The sequence below is a fragment of the Ascidia mentula genome, chromosome 5, assembly GCF_947561715.1.
Source record: "Ascidia mentula chromosome 5, kaAscMent1.1, whole genome shotgun sequence".
Taxonomy (NCBI): Eukaryota; Metazoa; Chordata; class Ascidiacea; order Phlebobranchia; family Ascidiidae; genus Ascidia; species Ascidia mentula.
The window spans coordinates 323,435-343,437 of record NC_138570.1 but is presented as its reverse complement, the minus strand read 5'-3'; the positions used below and the strand labels follow the sequence as shown (position 1 = coordinate 343,437).

At 36.4% G+C, this 20,003-nt stretch overlaps 4 protein-coding genes across 5 annotated transcripts; all 4 read right to left on the bottom strand.

Annotated features, from left to right (window-relative positions):
- Window positions 1-99: 99 nt before the first annotated feature.
- On the bottom strand, window positions 100-15,408 carry LOC145902314 (DNA polymerase alpha catalytic subunit-like). Of its 2 annotated transcripts, none has more exons than XM_082990243.1 (37): window positions 15,367-15,408; window positions 15,031-15,118; window positions 14,791-14,900; window positions 14,480-14,576; window positions 14,147-14,208; window positions 13,958-14,077; window positions 13,579-13,714; window positions 13,326-13,423; window positions 12,919-13,099; window positions 12,785-12,840; window positions 12,500-12,649; window positions 12,164-12,328; window positions 11,964-12,062; window positions 11,374-11,587; window positions 10,992-11,146; window positions 10,703-10,787; window positions 9,715-9,845; window positions 9,167-9,301; window positions 8,697-8,872; window positions 8,206-8,324; window positions 7,871-7,972; window positions 7,749-7,799; window positions 7,171-7,352; window positions 6,862-7,011; window positions 6,561-6,683; window positions 6,297-6,422; window positions 5,995-6,107; window positions 5,789-5,881; window positions 5,277-5,409; window positions 5,066-5,197; window positions 4,723-4,794; window positions 4,465-4,567; window positions 4,064-4,239; window positions 3,647-3,778; window positions 1,028-1,144; window positions 684-777; window positions 100-501 (listed from the first exon to the last, which is right to left on the bottom strand). In XM_082990243.1, the coding sequence occupies exons 2-37, from the start codon at window positions 15,071-15,073 to the stop codon at window positions 353-355; spliced, it is 4,380 nt and encodes a 1,459-aa protein (XP_082846369.1). In that variant the 5' UTR covers window positions 15,074-15,118; window positions 15,367-15,408; the 3' UTR covers window positions 100-352. The 2 variants fall into 2 exon arrangements, with proteins under 2 accessions (XP_082846369.1, XP_082846370.1); XM_082990244.1 differs by lacking the exon at window positions 15,367-15,408 and adding an exon at window positions 15,195-15,249.
- Window positions 15,409-15,851: 443 nt separating this feature from the next.
- LOC145902336 (uncharacterized) lies at window positions 15,852-17,642 on the bottom strand. The gene is made up of 4 exons (XM_082990268.1): window positions 17,306-17,642; window positions 16,834-17,027; window positions 16,642-16,756; window positions 15,852-16,175 (listed from the first exon to the last, which is right to left on the bottom strand). Exons 1-4 carry the CDS (start codon window positions 17,455-17,457, stop codon window positions 15,932-15,934), a joined length of 705 nt encoding a protein of 234 aa, XP_082846394.1. The 5' UTR covers window positions 17,458-17,642; the 3' UTR covers window positions 15,852-15,931.
- Window positions 17,643-17,654: 12 nt separating this feature from the next.
- Window positions 17,655-18,242, bottom strand: LOC145901731 (U11/U12 small nuclear ribonucleoprotein 35 kDa protein-like). The gene has a single exon (XM_082989497.1). The coding sequence runs from the start codon at window positions 18,240-18,242 to the stop codon at window positions 17,655-17,657; it is 588 nt and encodes a 195-aa protein (XP_082845623.1).
- A 3-nt stretch (window positions 18,243-18,245) lies between these two features.
- Window positions 18,246-19,207, bottom strand: LOC145902343 (prolyl-tRNA synthetase associated domain-containing protein 1-like). Its single transcript, XM_082990276.1, has one exon. It carries the CDS (start codon window positions 19,190-19,192, stop codon window positions 18,695-18,697), a length of 498 nt encoding a protein of 165 aa, XP_082846402.1. The 5' UTR covers window positions 19,193-19,207; the 3' UTR covers window positions 18,246-18,694.
- Between the last annotated feature and the right edge of the window lie 796 nt (window positions 19,208-20,003).

Sequence of the window (20,003 nt, the reverse complement as noted above, 5' to 3'; positions counted from 1 at the left end):
TCGGGTGTTACCACTTATTATAATAAACAAACATTTGTTATTCCTTACCAATTTTATTTACGATATGACAAGAATAAATATAAACTTTTAAATCACGGACAGAAAATATAGAAAAAAACTTTACAAAATTTATAGAGCAGTGAGAGGTCATGGGAGACTCTTGCAAGTTGGTTTCCATGTAGATTATTTCGAGGCAGTGAGAAATTTGCCCAAGGTTAAAATTTCATTGTATTGACTTTTTAAGAAGTGGGCGAGCTCAACCTATGTTGGTAAAAAAATTATCACAAAAATATATAAACCGCAATAATATTTGCACAAACTCAAAATGCAATAATCTGGTGGAATTGTTACGTCACTTCCTGTCACCCGATTTCATCCAATCAAAAAGCTGGGACATCGAAACTTCGTTGTAGCCACTTTTCCTCAAGTAAAAATCCACAACTTCACATAGACTTCTGTACTTCTGTCTGTATTCGTTCAAACGGATGCTTGCCTTCGACGCTGCGTACGTAAGATGAAGAATTAACACAGGGACCAAAACTTCTGTCTATAAGGTGAGTTATAAAGTGTGAAGTTTCACAAAATTATTATTACAGTAAAATGTATTCCTAAAATTGCCTTAAACTTCAAAATCCTGACTAAGAAACTTATAATTTACCAACCCTCAAAACTCCTGTACTTACTGTTGCTGTCCTGCTTGTACTTGCTCAACGCGTAATCGACATCGAATTGAAGTTTGTAATAACACAACTGCTGGTAGAGGTCTTTGTTGCTCATCTGCGGAAATACAACAAGGTTAATTCATCGGATATTAAATGAGTTTCGGTAAAAGCTAAACACCATTACATTGAACAGATATTTGGAAATTCGAAACATATTGGTTCGTTCTATATTTTCATCAAACACTTTGGATCTGATTTTTATAAAAGTTGAACATCACAAAGATACTTTCCGAGTTCTTGAATTAAATTTTATTTATCAAACCAATTAACAAACACTTCCAATTCGACTAAAACAATTCACTGACTTCTGGCCGCAGAATTCCCTTGAAGCAGGCGTTGCATACAAGCCCGGATCTATCGCGTAAAGTTGGAACACATCGAGTCCGATTTCCACATGCTGGGTCGTCACAAGCCATCCAACCCTGCATTGAAATGTCGGGTTAAAATATTGGGTGCGAATAAGTATCGAGGTTGGGGGTTCAAACCCCGACAAAGCAACAGTTTATGATGAGTAACACTAACATTGCTTCATCTCTTACCCCATCCAACGAGCCAAGGACAGTTACACGAGCCAGAAGTACATTATTGAAAAACATATCCTTACAGTGTCTAATTTGTTTGTGTATTTTTCGCCTTCTGTGTTTTCAGGACCAAAAAGCCAACGCAAATCTTGCAGCTTCAAATTAGTTCGAAGCTTCATAAAACTTAACACATTCCTGAACAACGCAATTTTATTTTTCTTGTACTTTCCACATCAATAAAGCCAACACATTCCCGCCACATTTCGAGAAAACAGCTCCAATTTGAATGAGGCGAACGCCTTTATTACGTCATAACGGCGGTACTTTCGATTTTAACCCACATAGTGAGATGTCGGGTCCGGATGAAATATGACGAGTGTTTGAGTAAAGTTGGGCGGAGGGTTGGAGTATGTTTGTGCAGCCTCCCAAGTTACGCCTCGTGAAGTTATTGCACGGTGCGCAGGGTGCGAAATAAGGTAAACCGGGTTTAAAATTAGTTTCATCACTGAATAATTCCAGCGGCAAAACCACTAAGAAATATTCTCACATTCTACCCAACTTTAGGGTAGAAATATTAAAACAATGCAAATAATAATTCTAAACTATTGCGATAACAACCAACCAATCTGATTGGATGGCAACACAGATAGCAATACTTGATGGGTTGGAGAGGCGTTATATGGAGGTATTAACACGCAGATAGTTCGCTAAGTGGGTACGACTCCACTTCACAAAGCAATACCGATGATTATTTGGTGAAAGTAGGCGATTATTCTGTAAGGATCAACCGCTTGTTGAAAATCACGACATCGTTTGTTTTATCACCGCGCGTTCTTCTGTTATTTACCTCCCACAAAGCATGTCAGAAGATCGCATTAATCAAGGTTAAAAATGTTGGAAGTCAGCAAATTGGATGTTTTACAAAACTTTCACCGGCGACCGTTAATTCAAGCAACGATTGTTTTATTTTCAAGTTTTGGGTAAAAAAATGACCAAAAAAATAACATTTAAAATTCGAGTTATTTCTCCACGTGTTTCGGAAATATATCTGACCAACCTTAATTAACTAAAGGCTCAGGATAGGATTTGGGCAGAAAAAATGCTGGAAATCCAACTTGCAATTAACCTATAGTAAAGGTCTGAGTGAGCAGACAAGAGATTCCGCCCAATATCGATCAAATTCCCCCCCCCCCCTCTTGATGTGTTTGCGTTTGAAAAACGAATCATCAGCGTGTTCGTTCCCACAGTTGAAGAGTGGGTGCAACAACAGCTGGTTAAAGATCAACGAATCGCGCGGAACTGGAATAACTCCACTAATATTAATAATGACATTTTCACCGAAGCCTCGCCCTTGTTGCGTGGAGTGCTGCTTGTTACAGGGGAGGGGGGGGGAGTTATTGAACGAAGGACGAGGTTTGAGCGATCCCGATGACGGTCACGCTTGGATGCACGCACATCTCACAGTTCAGGCGAAAACAGAAAAATTTTCCTAATTCTAAAAAATTACAATAAATTATTCGCCAACAGATATTTACATCATTTTGTACTTGACGAACATTTTCCAGCCCTTGCATAGCGACCAGAGTGGTAGTGGACACTCGTCCAGAGAAATAACAACTTCTATGACATGAACATTTTAGGTCGTACAAACCAAGCAGTTTTAACTTTAATATAACGCAACAATTACCAGGGCCCCCGAAACTGTGCACTTTTAACGACCCCCTGCACGTACAAACCGACCCCCCCCCACCGAAAGTGGGAGGAAATATCGATTTGTCGCTAACATAGAAAAGCACTTGAACCAAAACTCAATTCATTTTCAACTTAACGATGTTATCGGTGCGGGAGTACAAGTGCGTGAAAGAACAGCCCTCAACAAACATCCGCAACGGGAGTGTGGAAGCTGAATTGAAGAGCCCTTATACACAAAAGTAATATTTCAACTGAATGAAGTGTTTGGTGAAAGTAACAGGATCCATAACATGTTTGTGAGTTGAAATCAATACTTCCAGCACAGAGGATTACAAACTTAGGCGTTCATGTTCATTTATTATTGTAAAAAAAATTGGGAATCAATCCCTATTCTGGCCCTGGCAATTTCCACCTTAAATGGATCCATTTCTTGTATTGTTTTTTTTATATACACTGAGAATGCTTGTCACAAAAGCTACATGTTTGTCTTGGATGCCAAGGCTGGCGATTTTAGCCTGAAATTAACGTTTCTGGGATTGTGACATAAAATGTGTTTTTCCATTGTTTAGGGCCGAACTGGGGTGGGTAGAAATACATGGAACAACAAAGGTGGGAGGAATAATTTTTATAATTTTAAGATAATTTGCATTTATTATCTACCCTATAGAGAGAGATAATATGTGATCAGTATTGGTTTCACCAATCTAATACCTTATAGTAACTTTGTATGCGTTCCCTTATAGCAAGAACAAGTTGGTTTCGAAGTTGTGGGAAATAATGAACCATCAACTTATTTGTCTCTTCACCACACGACTGCACAAGAGTGCACGTCCAACTTGGATCCTTCAAAATATGAAATTTGGTTGAAAAAATCATTAGTTCTGACATTCAACTGCCACTGCAGCTGTTGAAGTTACAGAATGTTGTGTGTATTCTTGAAGGTTCAAAGGATTGTCAACAAGAACACATGCAGAAGTGTAAAAGTGTTATTACTTGACAGGGCAGAAGCAACAGTGTTTGTATTATATGAGTGGTTACGTATGTATGGTTCACCATTCAATTGACAAAGTTACCTTCACATTTATTTTTCAGGGAAATTGTTTTCAGGGCAAAAAACACAGAACTCACAGTTTCAGCAAAAACTCCACATCCAAATTCCACCTCTTGACCACTGGATGGAGCAGTGAAGATGAACTTCTTGCATCCGGAATACTTCTCTTCCTCAGTGGCTTGAACGCTCATCAATCTCTCCTCCTCATCAACCTCGTTCGTCTGTGCCCGCTTAAATCCACTCGGATCCAAACCTTGGATGTAAAAACCACTCGATACTGCCACCGTGTGTAACATAGATTTATGTCATGCTGCCACTAGACGATGCTGTTGTGCTACACTTGAATATTTGTTCACAAAAAGAATTTGGGTCTCTCTCCATTATCCATTGTTTCAAATACTCGATGCTTTGATTGCAGTTTCAAGTTTATCATGAACAAATATGTACAACTATCAAAATGTGTGAATCCTTCACTTACCAAGACACTGAGCAATCAAAGCAGAGTCCGTGCCATCGATGGGGTCGCACAATCTTGTCACCACTGGATGGACTTGTTGTGACAAATAATAATCACCATCAACCTATGGCACATAGCTTGTAACAGATTTAATTGCTTCACTTTCCCAACAATATATCATGTTAAAATTTTAAAAAATCTTCAGTTACACAACACATGTAATGAATGCAAGGAACCAACACATTATCATTATCTTCCCAGGAAAATTGTCGCGCTTACCGATAACTTGTCGTCATTCTTTATTTCATCGATGGTGTAAGCTCGGTGGGTTGCTGGAGAGGTTGTTCCATCCTATATGAATTAATGAACAGTAATTACAAACAATTGTCACACATTCTAGAATAATTAATACAGTGACATGAATATATGATCTGCACATTTTGATCCATGCTGATGAAAAATTACAACCACTGCCAAAATTTAAAGGGTATTTATGTTATAAAAGAAGTATAGGAAATTTCTTGGAATCGTTTGCCTGATTGCTAAAATAATAAAGTTTATAATCTCCTATTTTATTAAAAATACAAATCATAAAAGCAAATCCCGTCGTCCAGAAACTTACATCACAAATAATGTAGGACACAATGTCCCCTGACTTGTATTTTTTGCTCATGCCGGTGTTGACTCTGATAGCGACGCGAACATGGGGTAAATTGTCTTTACCAGGATATAGATGGGGATCCTTTGTTAGTTCCTGGCACAGAAAATATCAATTAATGACAAGAATATTGGAAAAAATATCTGCAATTTGTTCTGCATCAACAAATACTCACTTTTCTAATTTGAAACACGCTCATGTCATATTCTTTATTCTTAACTTTCAACCCAACTTCCTGAAGATTTTCGTGAATTTTCCCAACTATTTCTTCACGAGGTTGATCGGAAAGAATTTGGTTAACTGCAAAACTGATGAATAAAATAATTTTACTTTTATAGCTAAGAGTCACAACACATGATGGAAAGTTAGTTATCTGGGACTTGCAACAACTTTTTGATTCTGTTATTTTTCTACTTTATATTTTCCCCACTAATAACATAGTTTTTGTTTCAGTTTTAAAACCACGTTTTAAGACAAAATTACAACACAAATAATGGAAATAATTTACTTTAGAACTGATGATGCTTTTAGCAAAACATGATTTCTTTACACTAAACTGAGTTTGACACAAGGTTATTTTATATTGTAATGTTGCAAATATGACATTTCCATCTGTGTCACAACAAGTGACGTTGAAAACAAGCTGATTTCGGAGCAAATATATTAAATGTTTTAAGGCAAACTTACTTTCCAGCAAGCTTTGCGAGATCACACCAATCTCTCCTTACAATATCAAGTCCTTTAAGTTCTTGTGTGGTTGTGTAGCTTCCATCCGGTCCCCTAAAATTAAAATATAACAAATAAAAGACACAAAGTAATTATTCAATCACAAACTTTCCAACAAGCTACCATAAACCACAATTACAAGAAAATATTTGAATGAATGCAGTGACCTCTGTACACTGAGGGCTGCGTATTTCTTTTTCTTGAGTAAGAGAAGGGATTTGTAAACTCCGTCGATGTCGATTTCCAGCAGACGATAAAGTTTGTTGACTTCCGCTTTCACCTACAGACGAGTTTGTTTGACATGATAAGGAATAAAAACCAAAACATGACTTAAAATAATACAAACTAACAAGTCACATCAACATTACTGAGACACTTGTGGTTTAAAAGCAATGATTGACAATTTCTCATGTATTTTCTTAATAAATAGAGTATGTTAGCATGTGAATACCACTAGCATAACTAATACCTGGTTTCCAAGTTTGAATGCGAGTTCCATGTCTGTGCTGTTTGTGTTTATCATGATGGAATCTGTGTCACCGTAAATTACTTCTAAACCCATTTTCTGGGCCAGTTCCTTTGTATGCATCAGAATCTAAAAACACAACCTTGCACAATTCCATACATTTAGTTGTTATACAAGAATTATTCCACAACAACTCTGTGCTTTTCATATATCTATTTAACTTTAGATTGTGTTGAAAATTTTGTAAGATTTAGAAAATGTGGCCACCTCACGTCCCTGCCTCGTCACAAGTGCTGCGAGCGGTTTTGCGTAAAACCTCGAATTGCTGAATCCCAGGCAGCCGTACATGCTGTTGGCGGTCAGTTTCAACGCCTTCTGTCTGATGTCATACTGAAACAAAAGAGGAAACCTGCTTTTTAAACAGAACTTTTTGTGGAATAATTAACAGAAACTTACTCAGGTCAAACAGTTTATTATTTAAACAAATACATGAGGAATTTAGTTATATTTGTTCATACAAAATATAAATTAGACTTTCTGCGAAGTGTCAAAGAGGCTTCTAACATACCTGGATATATTGATCTTTTGAGATTCCAGATGTTTTCATGAGGTTTTTAACTTGTCTCCTCCTTTCCACCAACTTCCGAATCTCGGTGGGAAGAACACCAGGATCCAAACCTGCCTCCGGAATCTCAGGGATAAATCCATCGAGTTCAGACTGAAAAATTGAACAAACTCACTTTTAACGCGAGGTTATTCAATGCTAAGAACAACTGAATTAAGATGTGCATTCCAACAGCCACATGGAATCAATTATTACCATATTTACATGTTCTCTGCTGACTGATGTAAAATCTATATAACAGTGAATGCAAACCTCTGATTTATCGGCAGGATGTTGATCGAGGGTCGTGAAGCAGATGTTGTACTCCTGGATGATGGAGGGATACAAAGAGTTGAAATCAAGGAGGAGGATGAACTTGTCGTAAAATCCACGTTTTGGGTCAAGAACGAGACCCCCCTCATATGCCGCCTTCTTCCTCGGACGACCTTCGTTACCTGATGAATTTCAACATTGTTAATTGTTACAAAATTAGTAAAGTGAGATCATGTAACAAACAATATTGGTCCCTTTGTATAAATAAACATCAAGGTATCTGACAAAGGCCAACAAATTGTGTATAATAATGACCACAGGAATCGGCCCGTTCTACTTAGCGATACTGTGTCTTTACTTGTCAGATAACCAAAATAACTTACGAAGAGTGGCAGACGATCAGAGTCAGTGCAACGTTTGCAAATATTTTTGTGAGCAAATTTGGAAAATCAAAAGCAACTAAAGCATTACTATAGGAAAGACATCGATACATCTCCATTGCATGGTAACACACATGTGGAGTATATTATGATAGCACAGAAGGAAAACTAGTCACTAAACCATAAAAAGTTCTGTACCTGCAGTACTTTCGTTGGCTGCTTTATTGGAAACCTCTTTCTTTCTGTATTCTAGAAAAATAGAATGTTTTTTAATGACAAGGACAACGGTCAAGGTTATGTTGCGTAGTTTGTGTACTCACGTTTATCGGGGGGAATAAATCCTCGCTCATGGAAAGCGTGGAGGAGGAGAAACTCATTCCGCTCCGACCTCCCCCCCAACAAAGTACGGGAAAGTACGTTGCCTAGAAACCAAATAAATACAATGACCTTGTTTAAATACACCTGGATTAGCACAGATATTGTTTTTATGTTCACCAACAGTAAGAGTAAAATATACTCGGCACAACTTCCCACACAAAAGTATGCACAGAAATAATGAAAATCTTTAAAACAAACTTGCCAGATACTCAAACCTAAATGTATATTTAAATTTAACCAAAATATTTATGAGATAAAATAATCCGTAGAAACTCACCTGCAATATTAGTGATCTGAAGGGCAAGCGGGAGAGCATTAAGTTCACATGTGAGGTCAAGGGTCAAACTTGCATCCAATAAAGTGTGTTCGATCAACCACATCAGGTTGTCTGAAGTGCTGCAAGTTTGTATAAGTTAGCAGCAAGTTTCATCCGCAAGAAAAATATCTTTGATAATGAAATATACAAGCATGTTATGTTTTTCTTAAACCACATAATCCAACACATTTCAATTTATCCCAACAACATTAATTCTATGTAACAAAAATCAACACTACATTTATACAGATAGAACTCTTTGAATATGTATTGGAATCTCCCAAATAGTCTAATGAGCAGCAAAGACTCAATTTATTGAACAAGATAAATAACGAAAAGGTCATTTGTTGTTATGTTGTGTTCTGATATATTTCGTCTATGATTAAACATCGTCAGTCAATAGAATTGTTCATTTTGTACACATTATGTTTTAGTTTGTGAAGAATTCTCACCAATACATGTTCTTGATTTGTTCAACAGGCAACTCCTTGCGTTGTCGATGCAGAACTTGCTCTGTGAGGGCGGTCAGGTCGTAACTCTTGCAACGAATTAGTTCCTTCGACGAGATTTTTATGTCACATACCAATCTGCCAGTGGTAAGAGATCGATCGGCAAAACGACCTCCCATCTGACAAAAAAACTCTTCTTGTTAACAATGTGCATGCTATGAACAGATCCATCTGAACAAGGTTTAATTTCGGAATACTTAAATTTAATTTCGGAATACTTAAATTTAATTTCGGAATACTTAAATTTTAATTTTGGAATACTTAAAATTTAATTTTGGAATACTTTAACTTCAATCCGTAAACACAGTTTGTATGGCACAAGTTTTAAGTTTAGGAAAAGATGCCACCACAGATAATGTGTTTTATGCCGTATATATAAAGGCTGCAAACAAATTAACACCACTTAGCATTACCATTTTTGGCATGTTTAGTTTCTTCAGTCTTCCGATACGCGACCAGTTCTGTACTTTACACGACGAAAGTCGGTGCAGGAAAACATCGAGGACAAAATCCAGCATGTCATGGCCAATAATGATATCGGGATCAATCTAGAAAATATAAACTTTACCCAAAACATCAACATTAGGTCACAGAGGAGATTTGAACATGTCGGCATAGAAACCAGTAGACAACAATACATTTCGTGCAACAGCAGAGCGAGGTGTTATCTGTACTAAGGTGTTTGTTTATAACCAAAATAAAACTGTTTCTTGATTTTGATGTTGCAAATGTTAACATCAAAATTTAGCCCTAAACAAACTGGTCCCCTTGCAAATCGCTGACTTCCCCGACACAATGCACTTCAAAATATTCTTTAAATTGTTGTTTTTAAACAGACTGATGTATGTTTTTCTAGAAATGGCAACAGAGTAAAGTGATCCCTAGTATAGTTACTTTTAAAAACAGAAATTAAAAAGAAAATTCTTTCAATAAAGTCTTGAACAAAATTATTGCAGCAAACCTTAAGAAACTTTGCCAGAAAATAACTGAGCATGGATCGTTCAGTCCCGATAATCTCAACATCAAATCCTTTCCTTTTAATCGCTTCTCGTAAATCATACGGAAAGATACAATCGCTTGGTTTGGTGATCGCTGTTGTGCGAAAAAAAGTATTTTACTGAACAATATTCAAGTTTCTTAATCAGTCACATGCGAAACCAGTACAAACAACACTGCAGAAACATATGTTATATTTACAAACTTACAAAACAAAGTTATAGAGAAAGTTTGTATTTTTATAGTAAAATTGATGTTTAGTTTTACTGAAACCACAAGATCTGTGATGATAGGTGCAGAGTTTCTGGGTACATTAGTGTGCAATAACAACAACAGTTCTTCCACACTCAATGTGCCCGGAACCACCACAGGCAACATATCTATGCAGAGAGCAAGCACGATGGAGAAGGAACATTAAGTGCAATAGCACATGGGGTAAAAAGCTCTTGCACTTATAAGTTCCTCTCCACCAACCGACGTCGTAACTCACAACTTATCCTACAATAGACAGGATTACTAGGATTTCCAATACTTAAATTTTTTTTAAGGACGTCCAATACTGGCATTTTTCATCCGATACAAATATATATTTCATCAAAATTACTGCGATAATGATCCTACACTTTTCAAGTGCTTTACGAATACATACATAACAAATTCTGAAATTTGGGCTAACAATCACAGGTTGATATGAAGATAATCTGTACATGTATTGGGTAAAGTAACAGTGCAATAGCTCAAATAAATGATTGCCTTTGCACTGTTACCGACCAAGTACAACACAGCATAAAGTTAGCATAGTTTAAAGTGGTGGAAAGTGCCAACCCCTGTTAAGTACCATTCCTATGTGCAATAGTTTGGTGATGAACTTTTGCACATGAATTGCACTGAACAGTTGGAGGTAACATGCGACTGTGTGGTATTATAACACACAATATACAGGAGGTCCTCACCGAAGAAACTGCTTTGAAATGCTGGCTTCGGAGCTGGTTTGTCGACAGCAAACTGTTTATGAACCAAACCGGCGATCCCAATAATCTGCACAAATTAAACAGGATGAAGTTTTGCTTACAAAACAAAAATTTTAAACTAGAAGTAAGTCTAGAACCAAGGTTAGTTTTGAATGTTTTTAATGTTCTCATACTAATTTTTGTTGATCTGTGAATGTTTGTGTGTGCAATATTCACTGCATTTACGATTTACTCTTTTTTAATTTAAAGTTAAAAAATGTTGTGATTTAACCTCATTCTGATGTGTTTTCAAGTTAGGGACGGTCTTCAAACTCAAAGACAACACAACCAGTGGTGGAGGAGGGATGTTTTCCACTACGACCAGATCGGACGGCGCAAGTGACGTAACCTCAACTTTGCACCAACTTACTGCTGATGTGCTCAGGCCTGAAAGGTGGTTGCACAATAATTTTATTGGTTTTGTAAAGAAAGTTGACAATCAAACCATGTAAAACACAATATCAGCCCTAGCTCAAACTTGTTTTTTTTGTAAATGGATATTTCAGCAGCATAGTAGTTACAATTTTTTTTAGATCCGTTTTCGATCTTATTGTACACAGCCCCAGTTTTCCAAAGTGATGAGAAATAATGTAAAGCAATGTCGCCATACCAACCTGGTCTACTTATGTCAATCCAGCTTGGCCCTTTAATCTTCCTCTCCAACAACAGCGCCTCCAGTGACGATTGATTGGCACCAAAGACACATTGGAACGTGTCGCCAGCAAGGTCAGTAGGAAGTTGACCGTACTCAGCTGGGTAACATATTTCCAAGTACTGAGCTTGGTGGGGAACTCCCTCAGCTCCAAAGGCATATTTTTTCTCCACGACCTTAAAAATGTGTCCAGTATATTTGTAAAGGATTATTCACTTAATGTCACCATGAAATAAAGTGTTTATTGTTTGTAAATTTCTATCCTTTATTCAAATTATACGACTGAAAGTAATTTTTACAAAAACTTTGCGTCAAAAGTTCTATTATGCAGCAAGTTCATATAAATAAGCATGGAGACAGCAATATGAATTATGTGAGCTGCATACAGATGGCCACTGTTTCAACCAAGGTCTCATCAACGGATGACGGTGGATAATCACCACAAAGTTAATTCTTCACTGCACTGATGAGACCTGATGGATCGGAGCGGTGGCCTTGTCTGCTGTGCACAAACGACTGCAGGTTGTTGTATGTTATCTGATAATTCCTTACTTTGGTTTTAAACTTCATAATTTTATATTTGTCGGCAACTTCAGAATCAAACTCTTGGTAGACATCTTGTGGCGAGATTTCCTCTTTAGTTTTCCGATTCTTTGACAAAACAAAATGTTTGCATACGCCCCAGTTGCACACACAATAATATTGAGATACTTAAGGAAAAGCTACTTTTTTTACACTTATCGAAAAGTTACCTGTTCTCGAGGCAGAAGGTAGATCTTTCGGTCAATATTTTTTATGGTAACGCAACAACTGACATGGCTTTTGGCCGACTCCACATAAACTTTTCCAAACAAATAAACGACCCCAGGTTTTTTATATTGTTCCTCGAATGCATCGAGCCAATAAAAATGAAAAACCTGAAATCACGAAACAAGATTCTGTTGAGATTATTGCAAATGTACACAACCAAGAAGATATTATTGTGCAGGGAAATCTTTCTTTCAAAAACTTGGATCTAGAAAGTTACACTTTTCAAGTCAATCACATTTTCATAAGACAACATTATGTTTGGGAGGTTAATACGTTACCTGGTCTCCATTTTCATTTGTTATTGTGGGCAGACAAGAAGAATCAATTTTAATGTCAACATCCGCAACAGGCTTTGCATCTTTTTTAATTGTTTCCCATCCAAGGGAAGTCAACTTTTCAGAAAAAGCTGCAGGTTTCTTTTTAACTTCCTGTAAATACATGACAAAATTTTTAAAAGTTTTCCAAAGACGATGTCAGGAAAAAATACATAAGGTTAACTGTTGACCTAAAATGCCATTTACTGCAGTCAATTGTATATTTTAAGAAATTTGAAACAGACAAACCTCAACTTCACATGGTTTTGTGTCCATGTCATCGTCAAAATCAGCAGGATCCAAATCTAAAGTTATTTAAAGACAATTCATCCACATGAAAAAGTTATGAATCTGAAATAAAAGTTTTGAAAGCACAAATTTACCCATCAGTTCCTGTTCTATGACCTCAGTTTTGACCGTGGGCGAATGATCGACCCTCAAAGTTTTATCGAGGCTCTCTTCTCTTTTGACCGATACAACATCAACTTTGCTTCTCTTTGCTGGGGGGGTGACAGGTTCGTCCAACGCAACATCACAAGATTTCATGATCAACGGAGGTGGTTGCTATGAATAGAAATCGTTGAACACAATGTGTTGATGAAAAAGTTAAGCTTCTATATTTTAACCAACAAGAATATATTCAAGGTTATTGGATCCAAAGGATTTTGGGCATTCAACGATAATACTCAGAACATGTGAAAGCTTCAAAAAATAAAATAAACATTTTCACAACAACAAACAATGAGTTAAATAATTCATAATAAATTACACATTCATAGTTCCCACTCACCACAATATTTCTTGGCTTCATTCTTCTTCTGGGTAGTGATGATGGAGGAGTTGTGACATCACATGCAGCAGATGCATACGAAGGTGAACCAACCAAATCTTTAACACATGGTATTTGAAAAAGTTTTGCTGGAACCACAGTATAAAAGCTTACAATTGATTTTTTTGTTGCCGTTACCACAAAACACAGCAGATTTCTAAATAGATTTCAAACATCTTAGCATCCTTTGCCAAATTTACCATAGCAGCCTTACCAGGAGTCACAGGGAGCTTCTTCTTCTTTTTTACCATGATTGGGGCTTTGGGTAAAGAAGGTGAATCAACAGTTTGTGTGTTCATCTCTTGCAAAATATCACCAAGCAATTCGTCTTGTGATAAGTCCACATTTTTCTGAATAAAAGCGGTTGCAAAGTTACTAATTTGTTAACATAAGCTAAGAAACAACTCAAGCAGAACATCTGAAAATCAAAACCCATTCAGTTACATGTATATATTTAAAGAGAATCACAAAAATGGCATATTAGATGAAGTTATTTAATTAGTTTAAGTAATGAGACAGATTTTTACAACGAAATCTCAGTTGATGGGAGTTGCAGTGGAGGAGGGATATAAGAAATAAATTAAAAAAACAACCTCGTGTTTCTTTTTGGATCCAGCTTGGAGCAACATATTCTTGATGTCACTCGATTTCACCACTTTAATCTTCTTTTTTCCTGGAAGTTTTGCCGAAGATTTTCTCTCTGTGGATTTATTCTGCAGAGTTCAACTTAATTAGAACAAATAAGTCTGAACTCAAACACTTATCTGAACTCAAACACTTACTTTGACCTCAACAGGTTCCTCATCAAATATTTCCCTCCCATCTTCCACATAATCCCCAGCCCCTGTATTACACACAGGAATAAAGGTTACCACGAAACACTTGACCTACTTTGGGCACTTGGAACAAAAGGTAAGGTTTTGTAAATGAACCACAAGACTAATTACAAGAGTAAATACAGCAAAAAATATACTCCAAAAAAGGATCTTGATAAAAATAAATTGTTTGCAGGCTGCATTGATTCTAAACTAGAATAATAGTCTAGTTTAATGACATGTGCACATTTTAAAAAACTTTTTTGAGGAAGCATTCAACTACACAAACACTTTTCATACCATCATCTTCAATCCAATCATCATCAAGTCGCTTCTGTACTTTGTTGCAGTATTCGCTTTCATCAACTTCATCATACACGTTTTCTATGTTGGACACCTAGAGGTCAAATAAAGACAAGGATTGGTGTTACTACAGGGTAAAATCTACTACAGCAACACTTTCCCAGTTGTGGTAATGAGACAACAAGGATTTAAATTTACAAACACATTCACACAATAACATATGTTTGATAAATATGAATGTATCTGCACTACACGGCTAACAACTACACTTACTATGCAACAATACCAAGCTGATAAGTTCACCTTACCTCATATTTAATCCTTTGTCCTGTTGATTTAGACTCTCGTAACTTTTGCAGTGCAGCAAGTCGACCACCTTTGCCTCTCTTCTCCCTTCGGGAACGAGAGAGTGCCAGACCTAAAATGCAACAAAACTTTAAATTTGACATCCTAGTAATTGCCATGCAAACAAATCAGTCACATAAGTTTACAATTATTCCTTGTAAACTCTGAACAAATTTATAACATTATAATTTTTTAGTTTTTGCCTTGTGGTTTTTCAGTCTCAACTGCATCAGGGTCTGATTGCATTCTGGTTACCAACCCTCCACAGCTGCAATTTTAACGACCGAAAACCTGGTTAAAATAATAAATTACGTTTGAAAAACCGTAGCGTTTATGTATTAATACACATCCATATTCAACAAACTACCTTCCAAGCAATTCTAAAACTTAATTTTTTACGGTGGAAACTTACAAAACTTTCCCATGTTACAAACTAATGAGCTGAAGCACCTACAGCAAGCCAGACTTAAGCACAAAACGCCACAAGCAGTTATTATCCAATGAAAGCGGCAAAGCGCCTTCGAAACGGAAAAACAAACCTTTTTGGTTGTTCATTGTCGAAAACCGCGCGAACTCGTCTCCCACGTTTTTCACGCTTCACTGACTTTCTTTCGCCGAACGGTTTTTAAGATATTTTTTCAAGCGGGACAAAGAATTTTTCTTTCAAGAAATCAAACCCGATAAAAGTAAATGAGAGTTTGATTTCTATAAATCGCCTGTGTAGTCTTTATGGCTGACAGAGTTACTGATGATGCCTGCACAGACAGGCGAAATATATATGTCGTAAAAACTTGAAACAGACAGACGACTTAGGATTATTTATCATTTTCCGATAAAAGTAAGGTAGCCCTTATTTTACAAACGGATGCTTATTAATTTTTAGACACAAAATTGTAAAAACACATGTTGCAAAAGACCTTTTCAACAAGTATAATAACTGCTATCCTTCCCCCTTGTAGCTCATAAATCGCAGACTGAAAAAGTTTTGTTTAATTTTCGGCAATGCATTATGCACATACAGTTGCATGTTACACACAGCACATACTTCTCAGAAGCACAAAAAATATAAATTAAACAAGTATAAAAAATTCTGCCGACTTCTCGTCATAATCCAATGTTTCTCAGCATGTTTGAACCCAAATCGTCTACTTCCTCTGGAGTTACCTTTTTCAACAAATTTTCGGCACACTGCATTTCCTTGTACGCAAAAAAGGATCCAGCGGCAACTTGTATGATGGCCAGTGGGACCATTCTTCTTGAAATAACTCTAAACTTTGGTCTCCAAAAGTCTTTGAACTCTTTTGATGGCAAGCTGAAGCCCAACGATGGCATTTTTATGTATTCAAATCTGCAAAAACAAATAAGTCTTTACAATAATTGCCTGCAATTTACATAATATTCTGAATGTATGCAAAAGACACACAATAATTGCATAGTTGCTTTCAAAATCAACATTTTTGGATTATGTTACTACCCTATTTCTACCTCATTTTGTATTCAGCATGTACTGAGCATATATCATGTCTCATCTACAGCCTACTGTCAGATGCAGGGCATACATAGATTAATCAAAATAGTTGCTGAATTACAGACCAAACAGCAATTTCACAATATCAATCAGTAAGGTCCACCTTTGGGCCATTCTGTTACCAAATCAATTGAGGAATTGGTAATGGCAATTTTACAAGCTATAACAATGTGAAGTAATATTGGCTGCAAACAAACAGACGTTACCCTGAAAAAGTAATTACCCTTATTTTTATAAAATATAATTCCAGTGACAGAAAAAGAAAATCAACAGCTAAGGTTCTTACTTTGTAGCAGTTACACCACAAAATCCAAACGAGATGAAAAATGGGATAACTGATGCTGTGAAAAGTTGGAGGATGCTTCCTTTTATCATGGCACAGGGCAGGCAATAAATTTCACCTGAAATAGGTCATCAGTTTCACGGTTAATGTTTGCAGGAAGACACAACCAACATCTTGTTTAAATTTTAAAATCACCACTTAATATTTTCTCCTGATAAAAGTGTTTCCTCATTCCGTAAGAAAAACCTCCAGCAAAAAGTCCATTGAGTAAATTCCCTAGCATGAGACCCTCATATAACATAAGAGCTTTACGGAATGAAGCATATACGAGGATTCCCGATACAGTTCCAACAATGCCTGTGCCCGTCTTGCAATATTTTATCCACAACCTGCAAAAAATGCTCCAGTATTGAAAAACTACAAGATTTTGTATAAAGGCAAAGACAATTTAAAAACTTTAATAATTTCTGCAAGAAACTTTTTGTGCTTGAGTCTTCAAATCATGCAAGCAGATGGTGCCAAAGACAAAAATGTTTCATTGTTCATATATTAAAAGCTATTTTTGGCTTGCTTAACCATTATAAAATGATGTTTTAACTCTAAAATTTAAAATATTACTAAAAACACTAAGTATATATGAATGTTATCTTTAATCAACATATCATACCCGTCTGGATCAGTGCTGGCTTTGACCAACATCAACTGTCTCACATTCTGGGGTTTTAATTGATGATAAACTTGTTTGTTTCTGGCAGCTTCATGCTGTATTTTCTCAGATGAACCCCACCCACTCATCTTAGATTTAATATATGACCACATATTAAACCTCACTTAATGGTCAACACTGAGACTTACTGTATGAAAAAAATGCAGCGCACGTTAACATTATTGCAAGAAAATGACAAGAAAATGTTCACCACATGAATATTATACAAAATCTGCAGTGGCAAAAACCATAAACTTGATATGAAAAGTGACACAAACTTTATGATGATTTAAAAGATTGTTTTTCTGTGTTATCTGTTGTGAGATCGGTGCCTTTTGCTGTAACCATAAGAATCACCATATCGTGGTTTATCAAATGATATTGGGCGTTTGAAAGGTCTGTCCCTGCACCCAAATCGCAACTGCCCGGATTCTTTTTTGCCACCAAAACCGCCACCCAAACGTCTTGGTTTCCAACCTTTCATGCTTCGGCTATTTTCATAATCCACCAAAATAGTGTTTCCGTCTATAACAAGTTGGTGTGCATCCCTGAATGCCTCGCGAGCTTCATCTGAATTGGAAAACTCAACAAAACCGTAACCACGGTGAAACCCTGTCACATAATCACGAACTACTGTTGCCTTGACAACCGAGCCAAAGGACCCAAAAATTTGTCTCAAAGTTTGTTCTGTGGTTGTGTGGTTTAGTCTTGCCACAAATACTGTGCAGTCTGGGTTGCCCTTTACAGTCTGGTTGGGTTTGTATTCAGATTGTATGGCCCTGGATATTGCTCTGTCATGAGCTTGTATGTCTGTGCCATCAATACTTCCACATTTCAAGGGATCATATTCAATGGCATAAGGTTGCCAATGCTGTAAACTCAGTCTTTTGTCACCCATGTAATTCCTATTTTCTGCAACTTTAAAAACACCTTGATTAATAAATGTTAGTTCTTCTTGTGTATAAAGTGTGATGGCTAACCTCGTATTTGAAAAGTAGCCTAAAATGTCATATAGCAAGAATATATTTCACCCTTAAGGCATCATCATACTGTTTACAAAAAGTTTAGCGCAAAAATCCCAAGAATAAGTAGAGTATTTACTGTTGGAGATCATATATATTTATAAATAATTCTCCCAAGAAATTTCCCAGCAGATAAACATACGACAAAACATTTTAGATGTGCAAAATACACACAAGATTTTTAAACAAATTACATTAATATACATAAACATGTTGGTGCATGTTACAAAGCAATGTCAGTAAGTAAAATATATGCAGCTTAAAACATAGTTTTCAACATAGTACTAGTGTTCATATTGATCATGTTCACAAATCACTCAAAAAAGGATCACAAATCAATAATTTTTGGTTCGTGCTTGCAATGTTTAAGGAACTTCAGTAAATCTGAACCTTTCAAGCCAATGGATGCAGTATTCGACATAGGATGACAATAAACCATTTCATCTGGTTCTTTAATCAAGTCAGCATCAAGAACAATCTCCACATCACAACTGGTATCATTGTATAACGCCATGGGTGTGACACAACCTTGATGAACTTTTAACTTTTCAAACAACACTGATTCATCGGCAAATCTCAGGCCACCTTTTGCAGAAACTAACTTACCAACCTCTGCTAGTTTAATATCCTTATCATGGCACACCACCAGTAGCCATAACTTCTTTTTCTTGTCTTTGACAAAAAGGTTTTTACAAACGAGCCCTTTCAGGTCTTTGAGATATGGCATCATCGCTTCAACAGTGAATACCTCCGGGTGTTCCACGCACTGAAATTCAACTCCCAGATTGTTGAGTATTTCATTTAATTCTTGGGAATGCTTTTCCATTGTTGCTCGTTTAAATTTTTCTACATTTAAAAAAAAAGTTATTGGTTTGTGAAATAAGAAGTGATAAAAAAACATTGTTTCATTCATAAACGGCAAAATTTGACCAAAAATAACATCGGATTTTTTTTTATTTAATGTCGGAAAATTACTACAACATCAAATATGTCAGTCAAAAAACAACCCAAGCGTGACTTTCACGGCACATGTTTCGTTAATCCGCAGCAGTTAAAACATATTAATTTTCACTTAATTGAACTTAATTGGAATCTTCCTGATCTCAACTAAACGTTACAAGTAGTATTTTAGAATATAGTTTTCAATATCACGTTCCTATGCCAATGAAAATTATTTTTATTTTAACAAGACAAGTCGCCAAACGAGCGACCATACCAACTTATTAGACCGGAATGAGGAAAATTACAAACGAGAACACAGGAATGCAAGTCAGGACTTCTAAACCAAGTACGATTTTGGTGTCGCGATACAAATGTTATTTTGCAGGAACAATTCCGTGTTTAACGTTTTTAGTTTTTTATTATCGGGATGACGCGTTTTCCTTTCAAAATTGTATCGCGGAACAAAAAAGTTTAAGAAATCTTGATTTGATTCCTCGATTATTTCGTTTCAACAAATTCGGGTTCAACCGATGGAAGCCAATTGCATCCGTGCCACGCGGAATCGTTAAAGCAATCCTGTAACAGACCCCGGTTGACCAACTTTGGTTTTACGATCGTTTTATGGCTGTTGCGTATGATACAGGTGACTGCCAACGTCTGTTTCGACTTAACAGCGCCCGTATGGGATCAACAAC